The 25608-nt window shown below is 40.1% G+C and overlaps 1 protein-coding gene across 1 annotated transcript in view; it reads left to right on the top strand.

Moving 5' to 3' along the window:
- The window catches only part of LOC126199028 (leucine-rich repeat-containing protein 57-like), a 66938-nt gene extending 45053 nt beyond the window's left edge, over positions 1-21885 (top strand). Inside the window, exons 2-3 of the mRNA XM_049935730.1 lie at positions 8383-8644; positions 21301-21885. Of these exons, the coding sequence (XP_049791687.1) occupies positions 8384-8644; positions 21301-21825 (786 nt within the window). The 5' untranslated portion in view covers position 8383 and the 3' untranslated portion in view covers positions 21826-21885. The remainder of the gene's footprint in view (positions 1-8382; positions 8645-21300) is intronic.
- Positions 21886-25608: the final 3723 nt, after the last annotated feature.

Genomic DNA, 25608 nt, shown 5'->3' on the forward strand with positions numbered 1-25608 from the left:
AATTTCCTCGTCATGGTTTGAGAGCCAATCTTCAAATTTCAAAGCTATTGACTTACCTTCCTTCTCTAAACTTATTTCAGCATCGTGAAAGTTTAAGATTGCTTTGTATTCATTCAAAAAGTCTACTCCCAATATAATTTCCGTCGACAATAATGGAACAATAAGAAAGTTCATAGAGAAGCTGTGGCTTTGGCAAAAGAATTCGAAATTGGTTTGCTGGCGTACATCTACACTTTTTCCAAAGATTGCACCTTGTAATTTAATCTTACGTAACGGAAGTGTGGGGCAATCGTTCGATTTGTTGCATTTGCTAAAAGCTGTTTCACTAATTACTGAAATGGGACTGCCAGAGTCAAGTACTGCCGTAAATTTTACGTCATTTACAGTAATGTGAATCACATGATATGCAATGTTGTTATGTTTTACGTCGTGTTCCTGGAGTAAGATGTCCCTAATTTCTTCCATTTTTACGTAATTACTAGCTACGGCAGCTGCGTCGTCAGTTTCATAAATACGTTTTGTGGCTGCCAGCGGTATGAGTCATTGCCTATTGTGTCTTTGCTGGCGCGCGTCGTTATTGGGATTTGGAGACCTAACTTCTACAAATTCACCTTGTCGAGAGGCCCCTGCTCTGTTCGAATCCCGCCAGTTCTGATGCAATTCAGGTCTGTCGTTACGATCATATCGTCTGTCGTCATGTCAGTAGATTCTATAGTTTCTTTCTTGTCGGTCACGTGGTGGAGAATTTCTCCCTGAATCGTAACTGCGCGCTGGACCATTGCATCTGAAGTTATTCTGTCTCCCTTGATAATAATTATTTTGGTTCCCATATTTTCTGTTTCTCTGATTGTCTCTGTGATAGTCATTACCGCGGAGAGGTGATCTTTCCCTGTAATTATTACTACTCTGCCAACGGTTGTCATACGGGTGTTGTCTGTTATGGTCACGATTTACGTTGAAAGAATAGCCTTGTCGTGTATTATTTCTGTCATTGTGGAATTGTGACGATGTGATCTGTAATTGTTGTGCTCCTGTTTTCGCGTTCCGCGATTGTCAGTGTCAATTTCCAGTTCTTGTAACAGTCCCTGAAAAGCTTCAATGTCGTCTTTGCAACGTCCTGCTAAAATAATATGTCGTAAATGTTCAGGCAATTTGAGTAAGCAAATGCGGATGAGTTCTGAGGGGCTGTATGGGTTTGACAGGTACTGATTCTTGTGCAACATGTCTTCAAAATATTTCACAAGACTGGAAAATTCAGATTGTTCGAAATGTTTCATCATTATGATGCTATGTTTTACTCGGTCTTGTGTAGCTTGAGACCAATATGCTGAGAGAAAGGCATGATAAAAATCTCCTTCACTGTGACAATCGTGAATGACCGATCGCATTCTTACAGCTGGTTCATTCTCCAAGTAGCCACACATAAATTCTAACCTGTGCTCCAATGACCAGTTGGGAGGAAAACAATGAGAGAATTGATGGAGCCACGCTTGTGGATGAATGTCGTTGGCAGAATTCATAAACGTTTTGAATTTACGTGTAGTAATGAACAGCTTATAGTCAAAATCATCGTGTCGGCGAGTAGCATATCGGTCATTGTTACGTCGTGTCGGCGGTTCCATCTCAAAATTCGGTGCACCTTGCCAATTTCTTTCATAATTTCCGAAATGCCCTGTGTTATTATTTTGTGGCTTTTCCGTATTTCTAAGTTCCTCTTCCTGTGTTGCAGCGCGAGTATCCTCTGAAATATGAAATTTTTGTATTACTTGTGCCAACTGATCTTGTACTTCCCGGATTTCTCTTTTGTATTGCGTATTAATTTGATTCTGATTTTCTTTGAATTTCTTAATTTGTTCATACTCTTCTGTGTTAGTGATGGCTACAGGTCTTGTGTCATTCAGATTATCATCTACCTTTGCAGATAAGTTAGTGAACTGATCCGAAAGTTCGGCTACTTTCTCCGATAGTGTACTTATTTCCTCAGTGTGTTTTTCTGAACCAAGTTTCAGAGTGTCCATTTGTGTTGAAATCGTATCTACTGTGTCCTTTAAGTTTTCTTGAGTTTTTGCAAGTTGCGTAACCGAATCGGTAGATGCAACTGAGTCAATTTTAGCTTGCAAGGTGTCGTGATTTTCATGAACAATGGTTTGCAGTTCTTTTATGGCTGCTTCGTGATTCTGTAATGCATTTTCATGACGCGAAAAAATAGGTTGGAAATGCTCACAAATTTGTGTTTTTACGTCATTACAGACTTTTTGACATTTCGATTCGATGTTATGTAACTCAGTAGTTAAATCTTCACGTGTTTGTTCAAGCGTGGTGTCTAACTTTTGAAGATTTTGTTCCATTGTGTCTAACTTTTTAAGATTTTGTTCCACTGTGTCTAACTTTTGAAGATTTTGTTCCATTGTGTCCAACTGTTGCTGTGTTTGTCTCTGGCGTTGTTCCATTGTGTCTAACTTTTGAAGCCTTTGTCCCATTTGTTGCATTAACTGTAATAACAGTGCACTGGTGTCTGAAACATGTTCCTCAGTGATTTTCGGCAGTGAATTTGCACCGGCAACATTCACATTTTGACAAGCAGAAAATGTATCTTGACTTATTTGAGAAAACGGTGAGGACCCAAAACCTGAATCTACAGTATTTGCGAAACTGTGTCCTGTCATTTCGGATTCCTGAGGCGAGCTGTTGCCGACCGATCGATCGATAATGCTTCCCTGTTCACTACCTGTTTCACTGTCTACACCATTATTTCCCGCCCGCTCCATTTCCCTATGCACAATTACCAAATTACTACTTCGAATGTCTGTTAATTCATTACACAGTGGTGCTGATAAGCTACGCTCGTCGTCACTATTATTTCTCAGTTTACTTTGGAGCCTAGTGTTACGTTTTTCTCATGCCATTATTGTCACAATATTTCACACAATAACACAGAAAAGCACAATTTGAAGAGCAAAAATAAGAGAACACATTAACATAGCACTGAAAATAACATGTAGTTAATAGCAAGCGCAGCTGTGAAATACTTGGTGCAAATATATATGCATCCCACAACTGTTTTACTGTACAACAATGTAGGACTGCAACTACAAAGGAGATTCTCTCTACAATTACGCGCTAGCAATAAACAATAGCTACACTAATTACACAAACTACAAGAAAAAAATCAGAAGATTCCAGTTAGGTATCCTCGGCTAAGGGTCGACATAAAAAACGTCCCCTTTGAACAATTATACAAGACTATGCTTAAACTGACACACAATATTTTTAGCGCAACGCAATCTGACTTTCAAAAATCCCTATAAAAGAATGGCCCTGACTAACATTAACCTATACCTTTCACAAATCACTTACCTCACCAAAAATCTTCGTTACTCGTACTGCAATACAGCGAGGGCCACTACTGCCAGCTCAATAAAAGATTCAAACTACTGGAGGCACTAACTACTGATTGGCATAGTTATCAAATGAAAGATTTTGATTCAGAACAAACAATGTATTTACTTTAATATTGTTGAAAAATCATAATATACATAGCAGTTCATGACATCCAGTCTCACAAATTTCAAACCTCCACCATTTCTCTCCCCACATTCACCACTGCTGGCGGCTCACCTCCAACTGCGCAACGCTATGTGCTGTTCACATCCAGCTGCCCAACACTACAATGGCAGACAACAATGCAAACTAGCCACAGACTGCACACAGCACAGCCAGTGATTTTCATACAGAGCGCTACGTAACGTTGCCAATAAGAAAACTTAAACAGCCTACTTACAACACCATACACACATATGATAAACACTTGAACTTGTTGTAAGTTAGATTGATCTACACCAACTGTCAGTAATGATTTTAATGTTACAGAATTTGCATTGTACTGAAGTTACAACGAGTACTGTGGTGGCAAATAATTCTTTAATCGAATAATCAATGAACGCTATAGAACTGATGGTTACTAGAGATGTTAAAAACATTACTTTAGAATCATTTTGTTCTAATGAAATTGAATGAGTTTTTACGTTGATAATGTACTGAAAAGCCACCACATCGAGTTGCTGTAATTAATGTGGCACAATACTTGGCGTCTTCTGTCAGTTGCATAATCCGGCGTTTGTTGGAAATTTTCGGCGTTAACTCCAATTATATCCTCTTGTTGCATTAATACGCCGATACGTAATATAGCCTTTTTACTGGTATTGCTGCACACACAGTGATGGATTTGGGATAATAACAAACTATTCTCTGTAAATAATCGATGACACTCGTGGAATGCACTTTGAATCACAAACTTATTATTTCACTCAGACATTACACTGTAGAGAACTTGACTTGATAAATACATAAACTGGTTCACTACGGATAAATGTACTTGTTACGGCGGCGATATAAAATGCACAGTTCATAAAATCACTGTCGTATGATAACTACTAGTTTGTTGTTTGTGCTGACGTGAGCTAATCAATGGATCGCATATGTTTGCATTGTTGTCTGCCATTGTAGTGTTGGGCAGCTGGATGTGAACAGCGCATAGCGTTGCACAGTTGGAGGTGAGCCGCCAGCAGTGGTGAATGTGGGGAGAGAAATGGTGGAGGTTTGAAATTTGTGAGACTGGATGTCATGAACTGCTATGTATATTATGATTTTTCAACAAGATCACATTGCAACATTATCTGCAGACACTGGTCACTTTATACCTTGCTGCTGGTCGCTGCAGTCCGTCGTAAATTACGCAGACTTCCCTTTTTGATCGGGAACAGCAACTATATCGCTCACAAGCCGCTTCCGTCGAAATATTTCATCCTGCAAGCCTTATTGTCCATTTCACTTGCTGACACACCATAAATCCAGTTCGTGTTTGTTGTAAGCTCACTTTTAACTGTTTATAAGCAACGTTACCGCACCTTACTTAAACCGTCACTCTCGCGCCGCGTAATCTCTGTTCTGCATCTGAACAGAACACATCTCTCTCTACTGTCAAATTCACGTGCCAACGTGCATATATATATATATATATATATATATATATATATATATATATATATATAAACTAATATTAAACATAATCTCATTTTTCACAAATTCAGATTTCTTCAATCGTAATGTCATTCCTCCTTTATGCAATGCATAAACACCTCTCTCAATATAGTACAATGTTCCTTCCAACTTTTGGTAGCTATGAATATATCGTCCACATACACTGTAATTTTGCTACTCAACACCTTTCCTAACACTTTATATACTATATGAATATATACCATTTAAATATGGATACTTAAATATTCAGACCAAATGTTACCACGCAATATTGGTAACATTTTCCTCCAAATAAGAAAGCTGTATATTGTCTATGCTCCTTTGCCAGGCCTATTTGCCAAAACCCCCTGTTAAATCGAGACTACTTAAGTATTTAATCCCATTAAAATTTTGTATTATATCATCTAAACTGTCTCGTTTGTCACACTCTCTTTCTATTATTGAACTTAGCTTCCAGCATCCAGTACAACTCTAATTCCACCATCCTTTTTCTGTACACACATAATCGGATTATTATAATTGCTATTACTTCCTTCTATTACTCCGAGGCTTTCCATCCTGTCCAATTCAGCGGCTACTGCCTTCCTCTTTGCTATAGCTATATCAAATGGTCTTCTATAAAATGGTTCATGAGGTTTAATATTTAACCTACATTCAAAATCGATTACTCTTCTTGGTTCCTCAGAAAACACCTGTTCGATTTCTACTAACAGATTAAACAGCTCCTCCTTTTGTTGTTCATCAACACCGTCCACTTCACTCACCTTCTAATGGAACACCCTATTCTTGTCTAACCATAGATTCTCACTTTCACCAACATTTCCTTCCTCCCTTCTTCACAACATTCCACTACTGACCCTTCCACTATTTTGAGACAACCTAATGGTTCCCTCTCATCTACCACTGTCCTGCAAAATTCACTGTGTGTTCTGTACGCAAACATTTAAACAGCATCAGCCTTTGGTCACAATTAATTATTACTTGATTTTCCATCATCCAATCTGAACCTATAATCATATTTATACTTAAATTAGGAATAACTAAAAACACACTTTCCATCTTACAATTGCCCATTTTCAAAGACAAATACACTTGTTTCTTGACAGGTTTACTTCCCTGTGGCACCTACTACCTTGAGTCCAGACAGAGACATTTCTGGAATCTCATATTTACTACTAATATGTTTCCACAAGGACTCAGAAATACGAGTTATCTCACTACCTGTATCTAATAATGCATATCACTTACATCATACAACTGTACACTTATTAAGGGTTGGCCTAACCTAATTTATGACTCATCTTCCTCTTCTCTTAGCAGATCCTGTTCAATTGCCTCATTAGTCCAATCTGCCAACATTCCTTGCACTAACTTATCACTATACTTATCAGGTGGTTCCTTTTTCCTCTCTGTGACAAACTCTCTCTGGGGTGTTTTTCTGTTTGTCTCTCCTACTGTGTTTTGACACATTTTTACTGAGGAATTTTCATTATCACCTATCACATTTTCATCCTCTTGGCAATGATCCCTACAATTGCCTCTTTTGACAAGGTAAACTTGTGTTTCCCTTTCAGCACGGGTGGGATACTCTCTTTCACTTAGTTCTGCTCTTTGGGTACCATATAACCTCTCATGTTCTCGACTAGGTTCACCTACTATCACCATATCACATTTACCATTAAATACTTGCCCCTCTACACTAATGATTTCATTACCCATGTCTACTAAGCTGTTACCTTCCTGGCCACTCTTTGAATTATTTCCTTTGAAACCCTCTCCTTGCAAATTATGCTCCATCTATGTACTCACACTACACAGTAGTAGCACCCCTCTCCATTATCTCCTCATTACTCTTGTCACTTCTAGTTTCCTCATCACTGTGACTACTGCTACTACTTATTGATTCCTCCTCCATTTCACTACATATTTCGGGAATATCTTCAATATTCTCCTCTATTTCAATTCTACCCCTTCCTTCAACTTTCTCGTATCTACTATGAGTATCCTCTCCTAGCTCCCTCTCATACTCTATTAATCCTGTACCTAACCCATGTAAGTCATTTTCCCAGTGATCATATCCTTCCTCACCACTAGTATTATTGAGAGACTTACTCTCAATAACTACACTTCCTACTCCTTTTCCAGTACTACCATTGATAATCTTTCCTGTATTTCTGCATGTACCAACCTTTTCCCTTTTGGGTATCCCTTCTTTAATATTAGTTATGCTATTATGTTCATTTGTTGGTAAGGTATCATCTATGTCTACTTGATAGGCTTTCCTTAGCTTGTAATATGTATCTAGTTCCTTTTTTCTACAAAATCCAGTTAAACCTTGTACCCATTTTAATTTCGAGTCCCATTATCTCTTCCCCCATTGCTTCATATCTTTCTCAGACCAAGCATGGTATTCATTCTGTTCACTCTTATTGCAATAGTTTACTTTCTGTCTGTTATATTGCCTATTATTATTGTAATTCTTATTTTGGTGATAATGTTGGTTCCTATTATACTGTTGTTGGGGCCTACCCCCATATTCCGCTCCAGTTCGGCCCTTTACTGTGGCAGTTCTTGGTTTATCGACTGGTACTGTGGTCTACCATTGTAGTTACCTCTACCACCAAAACCTCTTCCACCTCTTCTACCTCTATTAGTCCTCATTGCTCACACTCCATATTCCTGTTTCTGGACTTTCCTGTTATTATTACCATAACTGTACCGTACTTAAACCGTCACTTTCGTGCCGCGTAATCTCTGTTCTGCATCTGAACAGAACACATCTCTCTCTACTGCCAAATTCACGTGCCAACGTGCATATATATACTAATATAAACTAATATTAAATTAATATTTTACTATATGTAATAATATTATCCTAGTTTAATGCTTCTTTATTTCGTCGTCCGAGCGCAGCAGTATTCAGATACTGTCTTACTCGTAGCACTATTTCATTTGACTGCCACCAGGCGGAAGCACCTGTGCTTTTGTTTGTGCAACTATCCAACAGATGGCATGAGCGTTCACTTATTCAACTGCTGCGCCTTGGCTATGCTTCGTTGTGGCATTACAAGCTTCAGGTACGAAACGATGAATTTGAGGTTAATTATCTGTTCGATGCATAATCGCCCCTTCCTGAAACCTTCTTGATACTCTCCGGCTGTGGGAGTGACTCTTCTTCTGTCCTAGTTTGCAGAGCTTTCGACAGAATCTTATAGTTTGATGATATGAAAGAGATACAATGATAGTTTTATTTTTTTTATTTTATTTGTTTTTACAATTGGATTTATATGGCTGAAATAATGGAATTGAATAACAAATAGCTGCTGGGCATGGTGGTTGCAGGATGCTAGCTGCGCAGAGGACCGCTCTGCCACTGCTAGTCTTCCTCGTCGCTTCTGCTGCCGGCTCCACGTTTCCAGTGAACTGCGACTTTTCACGTGATGGCAGTGAGGCTGTCTGCATTGGCTGGTGCCCTTTGTACATCAGCAAAAATGTAACGACTCTTCGCTGCCAGCACAATGGCTGGAGAATTATAAATGGTACTCGGCTTCATCTTTTCGCCCACCTGATCTCTCTGGACCTCTCATTCGGACGCATATCACAGGTAGCTGCTCATAGTTTAAGTCACCTGCTAGAAGTACGAACGTAGGTGGGTTTAATATCATTTTACATTTAAATTCACAAGATCTCTTAGAGTTCACAAATGGTTCAAATGGCTCTGAGCACTATGGGACTCAACTGCTGTGGTCAGAAGTCCCCTAGAACTTAGAACTACTTAAACCTAACTAACCTAAGGACAGCACACAACACCCAGCCATCACGAGGCAGAGAAAATCCCTGACCCCGCCGGGAATCGAACCCGGGAACCCGGGTGTGGGAAGCGAGAACGCTACCGCACGACCACGAGATGCGGGCAAGAGTTCACATTAAGGAGGTTCTCTAATGTTTTCTGTTAAGTCACGAAGAAAGCTATTCATATTATCTGAAATTTTGAACAGGTCGATTAATTCATCTCTCATTGGTGGTTTCTTTAGTTGGGTTGTAGTATTAGATTCGTTAAAAATCTCAATTCTTCGTTTTGCGTCTCTCTCTTGTAATTCTACTAGTAGTCATCAGAAGTACCCTTTGTTACTGGAATCTCTTTCAGTGTTATGGGCTGGATATTCATGGAAGTTGATTACCAAACATACACCATTTCTAGATTACATGAAAAAATTCTGTTGCTCCTTAGCTTGTAGTACCCTCGATAGACGATCTTCTGCTTATGAATGACAAAATTTGGATGTTCAGACAATTAGTTGATGTAAATAGGGATGAGTCACCCTCGTTCTACCAACGGCCTTCTCAAAGTGGGTGGAGGAGCGGACAGAGGTTCAACAACAGAGGTTGTAACAACTTAAACCTAACTGACCTAAGGACATCACACACATCCATGCCCGAGGCAGGATTCGAACCTACGACTGTACTGGTCGCGCGGTTCCAGACTGAAGCGCCTAGAACCGCTCGGCCACCCCGACCGGCCGGACAGAGGTCTTGGGGTGGGAAACTGCCCCTAAAGGCGGAACAATCAGCAATGATTAACAGCATGAGGATGCAGAAGGCAATAAAAACCACTGCAGTAATGGCAGATAACGTGCATCCACAAGCCATGTAATTGAAAAAATTGGCAAAATATTCCAGAATAGTCCCCCATTCGGATGGCCAGGAGGGGACTGCCAAGGGGAAGGCGACAATGAGAAAAAGACTGAACAACCAACGAAAGGATAACGTTCTACGAGTCGGGGCATGTAATGTCAGAAGCTTGAACGTGATAGGGAGGCTCAGTCTACCCACAGTAGCGGTCATTTTAGTGAAACGGAAAGAACACAAGGATTTGTGGTCAGATGAGTGTAGGGTAACATCAACAGCAGCAAAAAATGGTATAACGGGAGTAGGATTCGGTATGAATAGAAAGGTAGGGCAGAGAGTACGTTAGTGTGAAGAGTTCAGTGATAGGATTGTTCTTATCACAATCGACAGTAAACCAGCACCGACAACGATAGTTCAGGTATACATGCCGACGTCGCAAGCTGTAGATGAAAACAAAGCGAAAGTATATGAGGATGCTGAATCACAGAAGCTGGAAAGACAAATAAATGCTCAAAAAAGGTAAATGCGAAGAAACAAGGGGTAACACAGGAAACACTTGAGTTGATCGATGAAAGAAGGAAATACAAAAATGTTCGAGGAAATACAGGAATTCAGAAATACAAGTCGATGACGAATGAAATCAATAGGAAGAGCAGGGAAGCTAAGACGAAATGGTAGCATGAAAAATGTGAGGAAATCGGAAAAGAAATGCTTTCCGGAAGGACTGACTCAGCATACGGGAAAGTTAAAACAACCTTCTGTGAAATTGAAAGCAAGGGTGGTAACATGAAGAGTGCAACGGGAATTCCATTGTTAAATTAAGAGGAGGGAGAGGATAGGTGAAAGAGTACACTGAAGACCTCTATCAGGGGAAGATTTATCTGATGTGTTAGAAGAAGAAACAGGAGTCGATTTAGAAGAGATAGGGAAGCCAGTATTAGAATCATAATTTAAGAGAGCTTTGCAGGACCTAAGATCAAATAAAGCAAAAGAGATAGAATTTCTAAAATCATTTGGGTAAGTGGCAACAAAACGACTATTCACGTTGGTGTGTAGAATTTATGAGTCTGGCGACATACTATCCGACTTTCGGAAAAATATCATCCACACAATTACGAAGACTACAAGAGCTGACAAGTCCGAGAATTATCGCACAATCAGCTTAACAGCTCATGCATGTATGTTGCTGAAGAGAATAATATACAGAAAAATGGAAAAGAAAACTGAGGATCTGTCAGATGACGATCAGTTTGGCTTTATGAAAGGTAAAGGCACCGGAGAGGCGGTTCTGAGCGTGGCGGTTGGTAATGGAAGCAAGACTAGATTGGTTGGTTGGTTGCTTGCTTGGGGAAGGAGACCAGACAGCGTGGTCATCGGTCTCATCGGATTGTGGAAGGATGGGGAAGGAAGTCGGCCGTGCTCTTTCAGAGGAACCATCCCGACATATGCCTGGAATTATTTAGGGAAATCGCGGAAAACCTAAATCAGGATGTCCGGACGCGGGATTGAACCGTCGGAAGCAAGACTAGAGAAAATCAAGACACGTTCATAGGGTTTGTGATCGGGACAATGTGTTCGACAATGTAGCATGGTGCAAGATGTTCGAAATTTGAAAAAAATAAGAGTAAACTATAGGGAGGGACGGGTAATATGCAATATGTACAAGAGCCAAGAGGGAATAATAAGAGTGGACAACCAAGAACGAAGTGTTGGGATTAAGAAGGGTGTAAGACAGGGATTTAATCCATCGCCCCTAGTGTTCAATCTTTACATCAAAGAATCAAATAAAAGAAGCGTTATGAAATGGGTTTAAAATTGAAGGTGGAAGGAAATCAATGATATGACTCGCTGATGACATTACTATCCTGAGTGAAAGTCAAGAAGAATTACGTGATCTGCTGAATGGAATGAACAGTGTAATGAGTACAGAATAGAGAAAGAGAGTAAACAGAAGAAAGGCGAAAGAAATGATATCAGAAATGAGAACATTGAGGAACCTATCATCAGGACTTACGTCTACGAAGCTGATGAAGTTCTGTAATTCTACTACCTAGGCAGCAAAGTAACCAATGACGAATGGAACAAGGAGGACATCAAAAGTAGACTAGTACTGGCAAAAATGGGATTCTGGGACAAGGGAAGTCTACTGGTATCAAAAATAGGCCTTACTTTGAGGAAGAATTACGTTTGGAGCACAGCGTTGTATGGTAGTGAAACATGGACTATGGAAAACCCCGAACAGGAGAGAATCGAAGCATTTGAGATGTGGTGCTACAGACGAATGCTGAATATTAGGTGCACTGATAAGGTTAGGAATGAGGAGGTTCTGCGCAGTATTGGACAGGAAAGGAATATGTGGAAAACATTGACAAGGGGCAGGACGATAGGACATATGTTAAGACATGAGGGAATGACTTCCATGGCACTAGATGGAGCTGTAGAGGCCAAAAACTGTAGAGGAAGACAGCGAGTGGAATACGTCCAGCAAATAGTTGAGGACGTAGGTTGCAAGTGATACTCGGAGATGAAGAGATTTGGAGCAGTGCCACACTGACCGTTCCTCGGACAGCCGCATTTCGAGGCGAGGCCAGGGATGCAGATCTAGCAGCGGCAGGATGACGTCATCATGCCGCTGCCTCTCTTAAACCACGGTACGTTCTTGGAAATATGTCAGTGGGCCTCCTACCCAAGACACAATACTACTTCGATCTCCCAAACACAGTCCAGTATTTTTCAGGCATTAAAATGAAGCGGCTAATGAGTAAGTACCACAGAACTGTCATATAGTTTTATACAAGCCACTTGTTGTGATTTTTCAAATATTAAGCAATGTCTCTTCTTTGGACATGGATCAATCAGCATGCTTCTAAGCCAACAAAAGATCTGTATGTCACATAGGCATGACAGGTATAGATCATAAGTAAAACATTGAGATATGTAGTTCATAATATATTATGGAAAATTACGTTGAGATAAAACCCATACGACATACAGTTTGCAAATACATTTACAACATACTCTATACCGACATCTACAACATTAGGTTACAATTTCAGTTTACATCTTCTCTATATCGACAGCATCATTTAGCGTACATTCTCAGTTTACATATTATATACACACACACACACACACACATTGCTTGCCTTCCAAGTTTATATATTTTCTATGTCTATAATGTATAGGTCACGATTACAGGCGGTAACTGGTAAATCAGTTGTTACTTGCACAGCAATAACCACATGCAACAGTGCCCAGTTTATCAGCTAGTCTGAAAGACTTAAATCATTTGCCAAAAGCGCTAGCTTACATTGCTTCATAGTTGAAAGAGTATGCAGCTCGGAGTGAGTTATATATTGCACAGTCGTTTCATCATTATCATCTAACACACATTCTCAGTAACCATCAGTGCTTAGTTCTTTTGCTGATGATTATTTCACACCTTCCAAACTGTACATTATACTTTCTGTTTACACATTGTGTCTCAGATTCGAAGAGTTTTGCAGATTCGAAGAGTTTTGCTCTCATTCCTCTGATCTCTGTAATAATCTCCCCTGATAATGCATCTTTCATTAAACCCACTTTCTTTTTATTGACACATGGGACGTTATAAATACTATTATAGGGGTAAGTCGAAGTGTCAGATCACCTGTACACACCACTTTTATTAACGCTGTGCTTACCAGAAAATCCGTATCACGTTGTCTGCAACACGGGCCTCTCAGTCCTGTGTTGTTTAAATTGACATAAATTGAAACTATTTTGACTGTTTTTGATGTGAAAGACTTTCGAATTATATATACTTCTAAAATAGTTCTATTTATTTAAAATTTGCATTAAAAACACACAGTTTTATATTTTGCTGGTGGCTTTTACTTTTATTGTCTACAGGCAATAGCAGAATGTGCCAAGCATGCAAATTTTGTGCACTTTTAATATGCTGTTTGACTTTTTCTATCTTTCTTCTCTACACAATAAGCACTTTTTCTCCTTTTCTTAGATTGTGGTTTCACTGCCCTTCCTGGATCCGTTGCTACTAATGAAGTCATTGACTTCTTTACCTGCTAGTTGCTTTCCCAAACTGATGATGAAAGTCTGACGTCACACTTTTTATTACAACCAAGCATTATCTAAATTATGTATGAATTCATTACACTTTGGAGAAAGCCACCAATGACCAGCACCTTGTTTTTCTCTTTCCACTGCAACATCGCGTCTTCTGGTCCATGTTGTCAACGCCGTCCTTTGTGGCACTGTATGTCATTATAACTACGAGCTTCTTTTCTTGTGATGACGGTGCCGTTGGCTGGACATGAAGAGTGCTATGATCGGTAACAACTTTGTTTTTCTTAGGAACTACAGAATCTATCATCATAGCTGGTTGAAAACCAAATCATATAACAGTACACTTTATATCTTTTAGGTGTAAAAATATCAGCAGGCAGTTCACTTTTGTTTTTTTCGCATAGTACCAACTACTGTCAGACCCTGTGACAGCAAATAAAGAGCTAAATCGTGAGATGTAAAAAAATTATCACAGGGATATTACGTCCAGATTCTTAAAATTCAATAACCAGGGTTTTCACAAAATTTTCTGCAAATCGCACGGCTTTGGTTCCTTCCTCCTTCCCCAAATACACTTTCATCTTCCCGCAATAGCTTGTTACGAGGTCACAAATTGCCCAGAACTCTAATCCATATCCACCAGATTTTGAGGTATGTATTGTCGAAATGGACAACGTCCTCGATATGTGACCAACTGTTCATCCGTGGTCATGCACCATCTTGGAATGGAGGTATCCTTAAGTGTAATTTCCCACATCTCAAAAACTTCTCAAAATGGTTCCAATGTGTCACCTGACTTATATTCACTTATATCACCAAAGCATATCACCCTCAGAATAGCACGGAAGCGCTTGCGAGAAATAATTTCATTGAACAGTGGTCAGCCATTCTCAACACTCCAGAGCTGTCTGATCTCTTCATTTTTTGATTTGTAACCTCCAGTCAGGATCAGAGCAGCAAGATACTTTTTCATTTCATGCGTATCTATGTCAACCCAGTCCTCATAAACTGTTCGACCTTCCTTATTGGTTCACATACACATTTTGTCCATCAGGGGTACACGAGAGAACAACATAAAACCAGATTCGTCATTATCACGGCTACTAATCAAATAACTTGGAGGTCTCTGGCCTTCCTTCTGTGCATCCTTTTGGCTCCGCCTACTAGAAATTCCAACTTGAGGAGCTGTAGCCCATATTTTATTTCCATTACGACAAAGCAATAAGTCACACTCAACAGAATTTGCACTAAATTATTCATCTGCGTAATATTTTCAGTTTGTATTACAGACAACTGTTATGAAATAATACACAAAAATAAACTAGTTCTTATCATAAGGAGGACAGTTGAACAGTGAAAGAATAACAGCGCGAGTCGACAATGGCACATGCCGCAGCAGACGCTGCGCGGCCAGATGTCTCGTTGAAAAATTGCTTCTAATCGCACTGACCCGCACCAACAATTTAATATAATTCCATAGGTAAATTTTTATAATTGTTTTTCCAAAATTATGACTAACTTGACAAAATAGGGAAAAAAATCACAAAATTTCATTAAAATAAAATCTATAGTTACTAATACAAAAGATATTAAACATCGCAGACGGGCCTCTGTGACACGACGATAGGGAAAGGGTTAACATTATAAATATTTGAGGAAGTTATACGGTATGTTAATCTTTCTACGTCTATGGAGAACACTAATATTTTTTATCTGGAATTTTTCAGTTTGTACGTGTAATAGAAATCCGCAAGCAACGCCTTAGAAGTAACTAAAATAGACTACCTGCAAGTATAGGTTTATGAAAAAAAAAAAAAAAACTTTAAGTCTTCTTAACCCCGCTGTTGTGTTCGGATCTATGAACGTCAGACCAGAAAAGGCTTTAAATGTCTTTTCTCAGGATTTAGATAACAAGATAACTTGAAAATGAATGTTTGCATGAGAAGTAGGTGTTTAAAAGCGTTTAAAATTATTTAAGTGGCTTGGCCAAAAACCGTAATAGTGATATATTTCACATTCTGGTCATAATGACCCAATGTCAATATGATTACTCCAATGTCAAATATTTTTTAGTTTTTTCTTTTACTTTATGGTAATACCCATTTTTGTCGTTCCAACGAACTTTGAACAATCAACAAGGCCTCTGTGTTTACATCTATGGGCTCTTTTCTTGATTCTTCCATGAAATTGATTCACATTTTTCAATTATTCGCATCTTTATTGTTTCTCGCATCTCTATTGTGTCTGCTCAATTTCAGTTGTGACACCATGGAAATTCACTGACTGAATATGTGTCTAAGGGATTAATAAATTCCTCAATAGATGAAAGAACGCTTCCAGCAGAATAAGCGACGTAAGATCTACATTTGGACTAGTATTGTGTACAGCACTTCAAAATGAAATAATGTGTTGTTGTGGTCTTCAGTCCTGAGACTGGTTTGATGCAGCTCTCCATGCTACTCTATCCTGTGCAAGCTTCTTCATCTCCCAGTACCTACTGCAACCTACATCCTTCTGAATCTGCTTAGTGTATTCATCTCTTGGTCTCCCTCTAAGATTTTTACCCTCCACGCTGCCCTCCAATGCTAAATTTGTGATCCCTTGATGCCTCAAAACATGTCCTACCAACCGATCCCTTCTTCTAGTCAAGTTGTGCCACAAACTTCTCTTCTCCCCAATCCTATTCAATACCTCCTCATTAGTTACGTGATCTACCCACCTTATCCTCGGCATTCTTCTGTAGCACCACATTTCGAAAGCTTCTATTCTCTTCTTGTCCAAACTGGTTATCGTCCATGTTTCACTTCCATACATTGCTACACTCCATACAAATACTTTCAGAAACGACTTCCTGACACTTAAATCTATACTCGATGTTAACAAATTTCTCTTCTTCAGAAACGATTTCCTTGCCATTGCCAGTCTACATTTTATATCCTCTCTACTTCGACCATCATCAGTTATTTTACTCCCTAAATAGCAAAACTCCTTTACTACTTTAAGTGTCTCATTTCCTAATCTAATCCCCTCAGCATCACCCGATTTAATTTGACTACATTCCATTATCCTCGTTTTGCTTTTGTTGATGTTCATCTTATATCCTCCTTCCAAGACACTCTCCATTCCGTTCAACTGCTCTTCCAAGTCCTTTGCTGTCTCTGATAGAATTACAATGTCATCGGCGAACCTCAAAGTTTTTACTTCTTCTCCATGAATTTTAATACCTACTCCGAATTTTTCTTTTGTTTCCTTTACTGCTTGCTCAATATACAGATTGAATAACATCGGGGAGAGGCTACAACCCTGTCTCACTCCTTTCCCAACCACTGCTTCCCTTTCATGCCCCTCGACTCTTATAACTGCCATCTGGTTTCTGTACAAATTGTAAATAGCCTTTCGCTCCCTGTATTTTACCCCTGCCACCTTCAGAATTTGAAAGAGAGTATTCCAGTTAACATTGTCAAAAGCTTTCTCTAAGTCTACAAATGCTAGAAACATAGGTTTGCCTTTTCTTAATCTTTCTTCTAAGATAAGTCGTAAGGTTAGTATTGCCTCACGTGTTCCAACATTTCTACGGAATCCAAACTGATCTTCCCCGAGGTCCGCTTCTACCAGTTTTTCCATTCGTCTGTAAAGAATTCGCGTTAGTATTTTGCAGCCATGACTTACTAAACTGATAGTTCGGTAATTTTCACAGCTGTCAACACCTGCTTTCTTTGGTATTGGAATTATTATATTCTTCTTGAAGTTTGTGGGTATTTCGCCTGTCTCATACATCTTGCTCACCAGATGGTAGAGTTTTGTCATGACTGGCTCTCCCAAAGCCATCAGTAGTTCCAATGGAATGTTGTCTACTCCCGGGGCCTTGTTTCGCCTCAGGTCTTTCAGTGCTCTGTCAAACTCTTCACGCAGTATCTTATCTCCCATTTCATCTTCATCTACATCCTCTTCCATTTCCATAATACTGTCCTCAAGTACATCGCCCTTGTATAAACCCTCTATATACTCCGTCCACCTTTCTGCCTTCCCTTCTTTGCTTAGAACTGGGTTGCCATCTGAGCTCTTGATATTCATACAAGTGGTTCTCTTCTCTCCAAAGGTCTCTTTAATTTTCCTGTAGGCAGTATCTATCTTACCCCTAGTGAGACAAGCCTCTACATCCTTACATTTGTCCTCTAGCCATCCCTGCTTAGCCATTTTGCACTTTCTGTCGATCTCATTTTTGAGATGTTTGTATTCCCTTTTGCCTGCTTCATTTACTGCATTTTTATATTTTCTCCTTTCATCAATTAAATTCAATATTTCTTCTGTTACCCAAGGATTTCTATTAGCCCTCGTCTTTTTACCTACTTGATCCTCTGCTGCCTTCACTACTTCATTCCTCAGAGCTACCCATTCTTCTTCTACTGTGTCCCTTTCCCCCATTCCTGTCAATTGTTCCCTTATGCTCTCCCTGAAACTCTCTACAACCTCTGGTTCTTTCAGTTTATCCAGGTCCCATCTCCTTAAATTCCCACCTTTTTGCAGTTTCTTCAGTTTCAATCTGCAGTTCATAACCAACAGATTGTGGTCAGAATCCACATCTGCCTCTGGAAATGTCTTACAATTTAAAACCTGGTTCCTAAATCTCTGTCTTACCATTATATAATCTATCTGATACCTATTAGTATCTCCAGGATTCTTCCAGGTATACAACCTTCTTTTATGATTCTTGAACCAAGTGTTAGCTATGATTAAGTTACGCTCTGTGCAAAATTCTACAAGGCGGCTTCCTCTTTCATTTCTTCCCCCCAATCCATATTCACCTACTATGTTTCCTTCTCTCCCTTTTCCTACTGACGAATTCCAGTCACCCATGACTATTAAATTTTCGTCTCCCTTCACTACCTGAATAATTTCTTTTATCTCGTCGTACATTTCATCAATTTCTTCATCATCTGCAGAGCTAGTTGGCATATAAACTTGTACTACTGTAGTAGGCATGGGCTTTGTGTCTATCTTGGCCACAATAATGCGTTCACTATGCTGTTTGTAGTAGCTAACCCGCATTCCTATTTTTTTATTCATTATTAAACCTACTCCTGCATTACCCCTATTTGATTTTGTATTTATAACCCTGTAATCACCTGACCAAAAGTCTTGTTCCTCCCGCCACCGAACTTCACTAATTCCCACTATATCTAACTTTAACCTATCCATTTCCGTTTTTAAATTTTCTAACCTACCTGCCCGATTAAGGGATCTGACATTCCACACTCCGATCCGTAGAATGCCAGTTTTCTTTCTCCTGATAACGACGTCCTCTTGAGTAGTCCGCGCCCGGAGATCCGAATGGGGGACTATTTTACCTCCGGAATATTTTACCCAAGAGGACGCCATCATCATTTAATCGTACAGTAAAGCTGCATGTCCTCGGGAAAAATTACGGCTGTAGTTTCCCCTTGCTTTCAGCCGTTCGCAGTACCAGCACAGCAAGGCCGTTTTGGTTAATGTTACAAGGCCAGATCAGTCAATCATCCAGACTGTGGCCCCTGCAACTACTGAAAAGGCTGCTGCCTGAAATAATAGAAATGCCAAATTTTGAGGGGCGACGAGTTTATTCTCAAGAATGGACAAACGTGATGTTCCTATATTTCATTTGTACTGAGGCCTCTTATTCCTTGTGGGTGTATATCGATCTAAAATAAGTTTCTGGCATAAGGATACTGACCGGAACACATTTCGAGCAACCGCGTTGCATGAAATTTCTGTTGGCTATCGTTTGTCCTGCATTTTGCTAAGATATCCACCAGAGAAGCAGGAAGACATATTTATAAATTTGTTATAAGTCGTAGGATTTGGGAGAAGTCGGTAGAAGTCCTACCTAAATTCTGTAATCCTCGATAAAACGTTGCTGTCGACGGAGAGTTAGGAGAATTTAGAGGTTGATGTCCTAAGTAAACCGACCAAGTATGGGATCAAAATACTAACTAACTAACTAAATACAGTAAATCTTTATATATACTGAAAGCCCAAACTAATAAGGAAACAAGTGAGGAGTAACACCACTAAAAGATATGAGAATGAGGGAGATTGCTTATCTCACTTCTGAGTTTGCTAGGTCAAAATATAACATGTGATAACTTTTTTACATCATAAAATTGGGGCAGCTGCTTCTCAAAAGAGTATTAACGATGCTGGAAACTACAAGCAGAAATATGTCTAAGCTTCCACAAAATTTGACAAACAAGGAGATATATAGCTCTTCGTTTTAGTTCACGAGTGACAGTACAGCGGTCAGTTATATTCCTACGAGAAATAAGAATGTTGTACCAATGGTCACCCTCAGTCGTGATAGTTAAATCACTGACCGGCCTGATAATAAGCCAAAAATGATCCTGGATTATAATTCAACGAAAGGGGCTGTAGACACATTTGGTCATCTAGCAGGAAAAAAAAACAATAGGTAGCCCTTGATACTTTTCCATAATATTCTCGAGCTTTCTGCTTTTAACGTATACGATTTGAGGACTTCGAGTGACCCTAATTAGAATGTATGAATATTGACTAGAAGGAGAATGTGTTTTGCGGGACAGGATGAAACACTGGCAGTGGAACACATTGTGTCAATGATGCATTTCCCAAAAACAGAAAAATATCTGAGATTAGTCCAAAAGCTTGAATGTAAGTTAAGTGTGTCAGAATCAGAAACCTCAAAGGCTACATAATGTACGCGTTGTAAAATTTTGGAAATTTGTGGTAAATTCCTATGGGACCAAACTGCTGAGATCATTGGTCCCTAGGCTTACAGACTACGTAATACAACTTAAACTAACTTACGCTACGGACAACACACATGCACACACTTGGGAGGACTCGAACCTCAGACGCAGGGAGCCGCGCGAACCGTGGCAAGGCGCCTCAGCCCGCGAGGATAGCCGAGCGGCTGTGCGCGTTGCAAGTTCTGTTTAACAAGCAGATTATGAAACAAACGTATTGTGTGGAAAAAGTAATAAACATTTTAGAAAAACACGAGATAGTACGGGTGCAACAAGATTCCCCTAAACTGAAAGTTTTTTGTGCCACATCCCGGCGGAAAGTTTATGGGCCGTTCTTTTTCGGTGGAGCAACTGTAACTGGTGTTTCTGATCTTCCTCAGCTGGAAGAAACTGACCATAGAACTTTGTTTGGCAGCAAGATGTCACCTCCACGTTCGACCGATCAGACGTCATGTGCATTTTACCTTTGGGGGTTCATAAATGATCATGTTCGTGTGCGTCCGCTACCAGCTCATTTGACGAACTTAAGAATCAGTAATGAAGCAGTTGTTGCAACAGTGCTCTAGACAGGATGACCAAGATTTCGGAAAAACTCTCCTGTCGACTCGACGTAATGCTGTGCGACGAATGGTGCTCACATTCAACACTTGTATGAAAGATGCTAAGGATATTAAAACCCTGACAGTCAGTTTCAAACCCCCCTATAAACATTACACCTAAATTTTTTCCCTTAATATTCTTCTAGTGTCTTGCACTTTTATTTTGCTTGTTCAATTTAACTAATTTTATTTTTCATTTTCTTTCGTAGATACTGCCCGACAGTTTCCAGCGGATGAAAGAACTCCAACATCTCGACCTGTCCAACAATATGTTGAGTGCCGTTTCTTCCGACTTCAGTGAGCTGCCAAAGCTTCTCTCTCTGAACCTGTCTGGAAACCCGCTGACGCTGCCTTCCAGGGAGCCGTTCCTCGACTCCAGTTCGCTGGACGCTCTTGACGTCTCTAGCTGCAGCCTCACTGACCTGTGGGAACACTCGTTTGGCAAACTACAGAATCTGAGTGAGCTGCGGATTCGAAACAACCCGGACCTGGAGATCAACGGATGTCCATTTGTTGACAACATTAAACTAATCGTCATCGACGGCGAAAAAGAAGTCATCGCAAAATTAAAAACCGTTTGCCAGTACAATCATTCATCTAAACCCCATGCCCCATCAATGGAAGAAAGCAATAAAACATTGGCCGTAAGCAAGTCTTCTGCTGATACAATATCTTCTAAACGGTTTTTTGTGTATCTCACTGCATGCATTTTTCTACTTTTCTTACTGGTTTGACTTTGTGCTGATTAAACATAACAATGGCCACAAAACCAACATTATTACATTAAATGAATATCAGTGAAGTTAAGGATCACAATGTATTCTAATTTCATACAGCAACATTGATCGTAACGTCTCTTTCTTTCCTTTGAATCACAAAAATAGTTTTACAGGTAGTGATTCTGCTTCACTTCCGGCATAAGAAGTCAGCCTCATTCTGCCAACGGCCTTTTCAAAGAGGGCGGAGGTGCGGATAGAGGTTCAGGGCACTCTCTTGTCCTAGGGGTGGGAAATTGCCCCTAAAGGCGGAAGAATCAGCAATGATCAACGACATGAGGATGTAGAAGGCAATGGAAACCACTGCATTAAAGACACGTAACATGTATCCACAGGACATGTGGCCTGTAATTGAAGAAGTGTCATAATGATCGCTCCATTGGCAAAACATTCCGGAATAGTCCCCCATTCGGATCTCCGGAAGGTGACTGCCAAGGGGGAGGTTACCATGGGAAAAAGATTGAATAATCTACGAAAGGATAACGTTCTACGAGTCGGGGCGTGGAATGTCAGAAGCTTGAACGTGGTAGGGAAACTAGAAAATCTGAAAAGGGAAATGCAAAGGCTCAATCTAGATATAGTAGGGGTCAGTGAAGTTAAGTGGGAGGAAGACAAGGATTTCTGGTCAGATGAGTATCAGGTAATATCAACAGCAGCAGAAAACGGTATAACAGGTGTAGGATTCGTTATGAATAGGAAGGTAGGGCAGAGGGTGTGTTACTGTGAACAGTTCAGTGACCGGGTTGTTCTAATCAGAATCGACAGCAGACCAACACCGACAACGATAGTTCAGGTATACATGCCGACGTCGCAAGCTGAAGATTAACAGATAGAGAAAGTGCATTAGGATATTGAAAGGGTAGTGCAGTATGTAAAGGGGGACGAAAGTCTAATAGTCATGGGCGACTGGAATGCAGTTGTAGGGGAAGCAGTAGAAGAAAAGGTTACAGGAGAATATGGGCTTGGGACAAGGAATCAAAGAGGAGAAAGACTAATTGAGTTGTGTAACAAGTTTCAGCTAGTAATAGCGAATACCCTGTTCAAGAATCACAAGAGGAGGAGGTATACTTGGAAAAGGCCGGGAGATACGGGAAGATTTCAATTAGATTACATCATGGTCAGACAGAGATTCCGAAATCAGATACTGGATTGTAAGGCGTACCCAGGAGCACATATAGACTCAGATCACAATATAGCAGTGATGAAGAGTAGGCTGAAGCTCAAGACATTAGTCAGGAAGTATCAATACGCAAAGAAGTGGGATACGGAAGTACTAAGGAATGACGAGATACGTTGGAAGTTCTCTAACGCTATAGATACAGCAATAAGGAATAGCGCAGTAGGCAGTACAGTTGAAGAGGAATGGACATCTCTAAAAAGGGTCATCACAGAAGTTGGGAAGGAAAACATAGGTACAAAGAAGGTAGCTGCGAAGAAACCATGGGTAACAGAAGAAATACTTCAGTTGATTGATGAAAGGAGGAAGTACAAACATGTTCCGGGAAAATCAGGAATACAGAAATACAAGTCCCTGAGGAATGAAATAAATAGGAAATGCAGGGAAGCTAAGACGAAATGGCTGCAGGAAAAATGTGAAGACATCGAAAAAGATATGATTGTCGGAAGGACAGACTCAGCATTCAGGAAAGTCAAAACAACCTTTGGTGACAATAAAAGCAACGGTGGTAACATTACGAGTGCAACGGGAATTCCACTGTTAAATGCAGAGGAGAGAGCAGATAGGTGGAAAGAATACATTGAAAGCCTCTATGAGGGGTGAAGATTTGTCTGATGTGATAGAAGAAGAAACGAGTCGATTTAGAAGAGATAGGGGATCCAGTATTAGAAGCGGAATTTAAAAGAGCTTTGGAGGACTTACGGTCAAATAAGGCAGAAGGGATAGCTAACATTCCATCAGAATTTCTAAAATTATTGGGGGAAGTGGCAACAAAACAACTATTCACGTTGGTGTGTAGAATATATGAGTCTGGCGACATACCATCTGACTTTCGGAAAAGCATCATCCACACAATTCTGAAGACGGCAAGAGCTGACAAGTGCGAGAATTATCGCACAATCAGCTTAATAGCTCATGCATCGAAGCTGCTTACAAGAATAATATACAGAAGAATGGAAAAGAAAATTGAGAATGCGCTAGGTGACGATCAGTTTGGCTTTAGGAAAAGTAAAGGGACGACAGAGGCAATTCTGACGTTACGGCTAATAATGGAAGCAAGGCTAAAGAAAAATCAAGACACTTTCATAGGATTTGTCGACCTGGAAAAAGCGTTCGACAATATAAAATGGTGCAAGCTGTTCGAGATTCTGAAAAAAGTAGGGGTAAGCTATAGGGAGAGACGGGTCATATACAATATGTACAATAACCAAGAGGGAATAATAAGAGTGGACGATCAAGAACGAAGTGCTTGTATTAAAAAGGGTGTAAGACAAGGCTGTAGCCTTTCGCCCCTACTCTTCAATCTGTACATCGAGGTAGCAATGATGGAAATAAAAGAAAGGTTCAGGAGTGGAATTAAAATACAAGGTAAAAGGATATCAATGATACGATTCGCTGATGACATTGCTATCCTGAGTGAAAGTGAAGAAGAATTAAATGATCTGCTGAACGGAATGAACAGCCTAATGAGTACACAGTATGGTTTGAGAGTAAATCGGAGAAAGACGAAGGTAATGAGAAGCAGTAGAAATGAGAACAGCGAGAAACTTAACATCAGGATTGATGGTCACAAAGTCAATGAAGTTAAGGAATTCTGCTACCTATGCAGTAAAATAACCAATGGCGGACGGAGCAAGGAGGACATCAAACACTTGCTATGGCAAAAAAGGCATTTCTGGCCAAGAGAAGTCTACTAATATCAAATACCGACCTTAATTTGAGGAAGAAATTTCTGAGGATGGACGTCTGGAGTACAGCATCGTATGGTAGTGAAACATGGACTGTGGGAAAACCGGAACAGAAGAGAATCGAAGCATTTGAGATGTGGTGCTATAGACGAATGTTGAAAATTAGGTGGACTGATAAGGTAAGGAATGAGGAGGATCTACGCAGAATCGGAGAGGAAAGGAATATGTGGAAAACACTGATAAGGAGAAGGGACAGGATGATAGGACATCTGCTAAGACGTGAGGGAATGACTTGCATGGTACTAGAGGGAGCTGTAGAGGGCAAAAATTGTAGAGGAAGACAGAGATTGGAATACGTCAAGCAAATAATTGAGGACGTAGGTTGCAAGTGCTACTCTGAGATGAAGAGGTTAGCACAGGAAAGGAATTCGTGGCCGTCCGCATCAAACCAGTCAGTAGACTGATGACCAAAAAAAAAAAAAAAAAGAAAGGAATATTTCATTTTAAATAGAAAAGCACAGCACACTTCTCCAATATGGAATGCTTACTAAATTAATACACTTACACCATCGCCGGCCAGAGTGGCCGATCGGTTCTAGGCGCTACAGTCTGGAACCGCGCGACCGCTACGGTCGCAGGTTAGAATCCTGCCTCGGGCATGGATGTGTGTGATGTCCTTAGGTTAGTTAGGTTTAAGTAGTTCTAAGTTCTAGGGGACTGATGACCTCAGAAGTCCCATAGTGCTCAGAGCCATTTGAACCATTTGAACTTACACCATGTGGCCACAAGTTTCCTGACACCTTTTATAGCCGGACCTGCCGCAGCTACGGGTACATTTGTTGCCAGTACCACCGCGTAGTTATTGGTTGTTACTCC

This window comes from Schistocerca nitens, chromosome 8 (genome assembly GCF_023898315.1).
Source record: "Schistocerca nitens isolate TAMUIC-IGC-003100 chromosome 8, iqSchNite1.1, whole genome shotgun sequence".
Taxonomy (NCBI): domain Eukaryota; kingdom Metazoa; phylum Arthropoda; class Insecta; order Orthoptera; family Acrididae; genus Schistocerca; species Schistocerca nitens.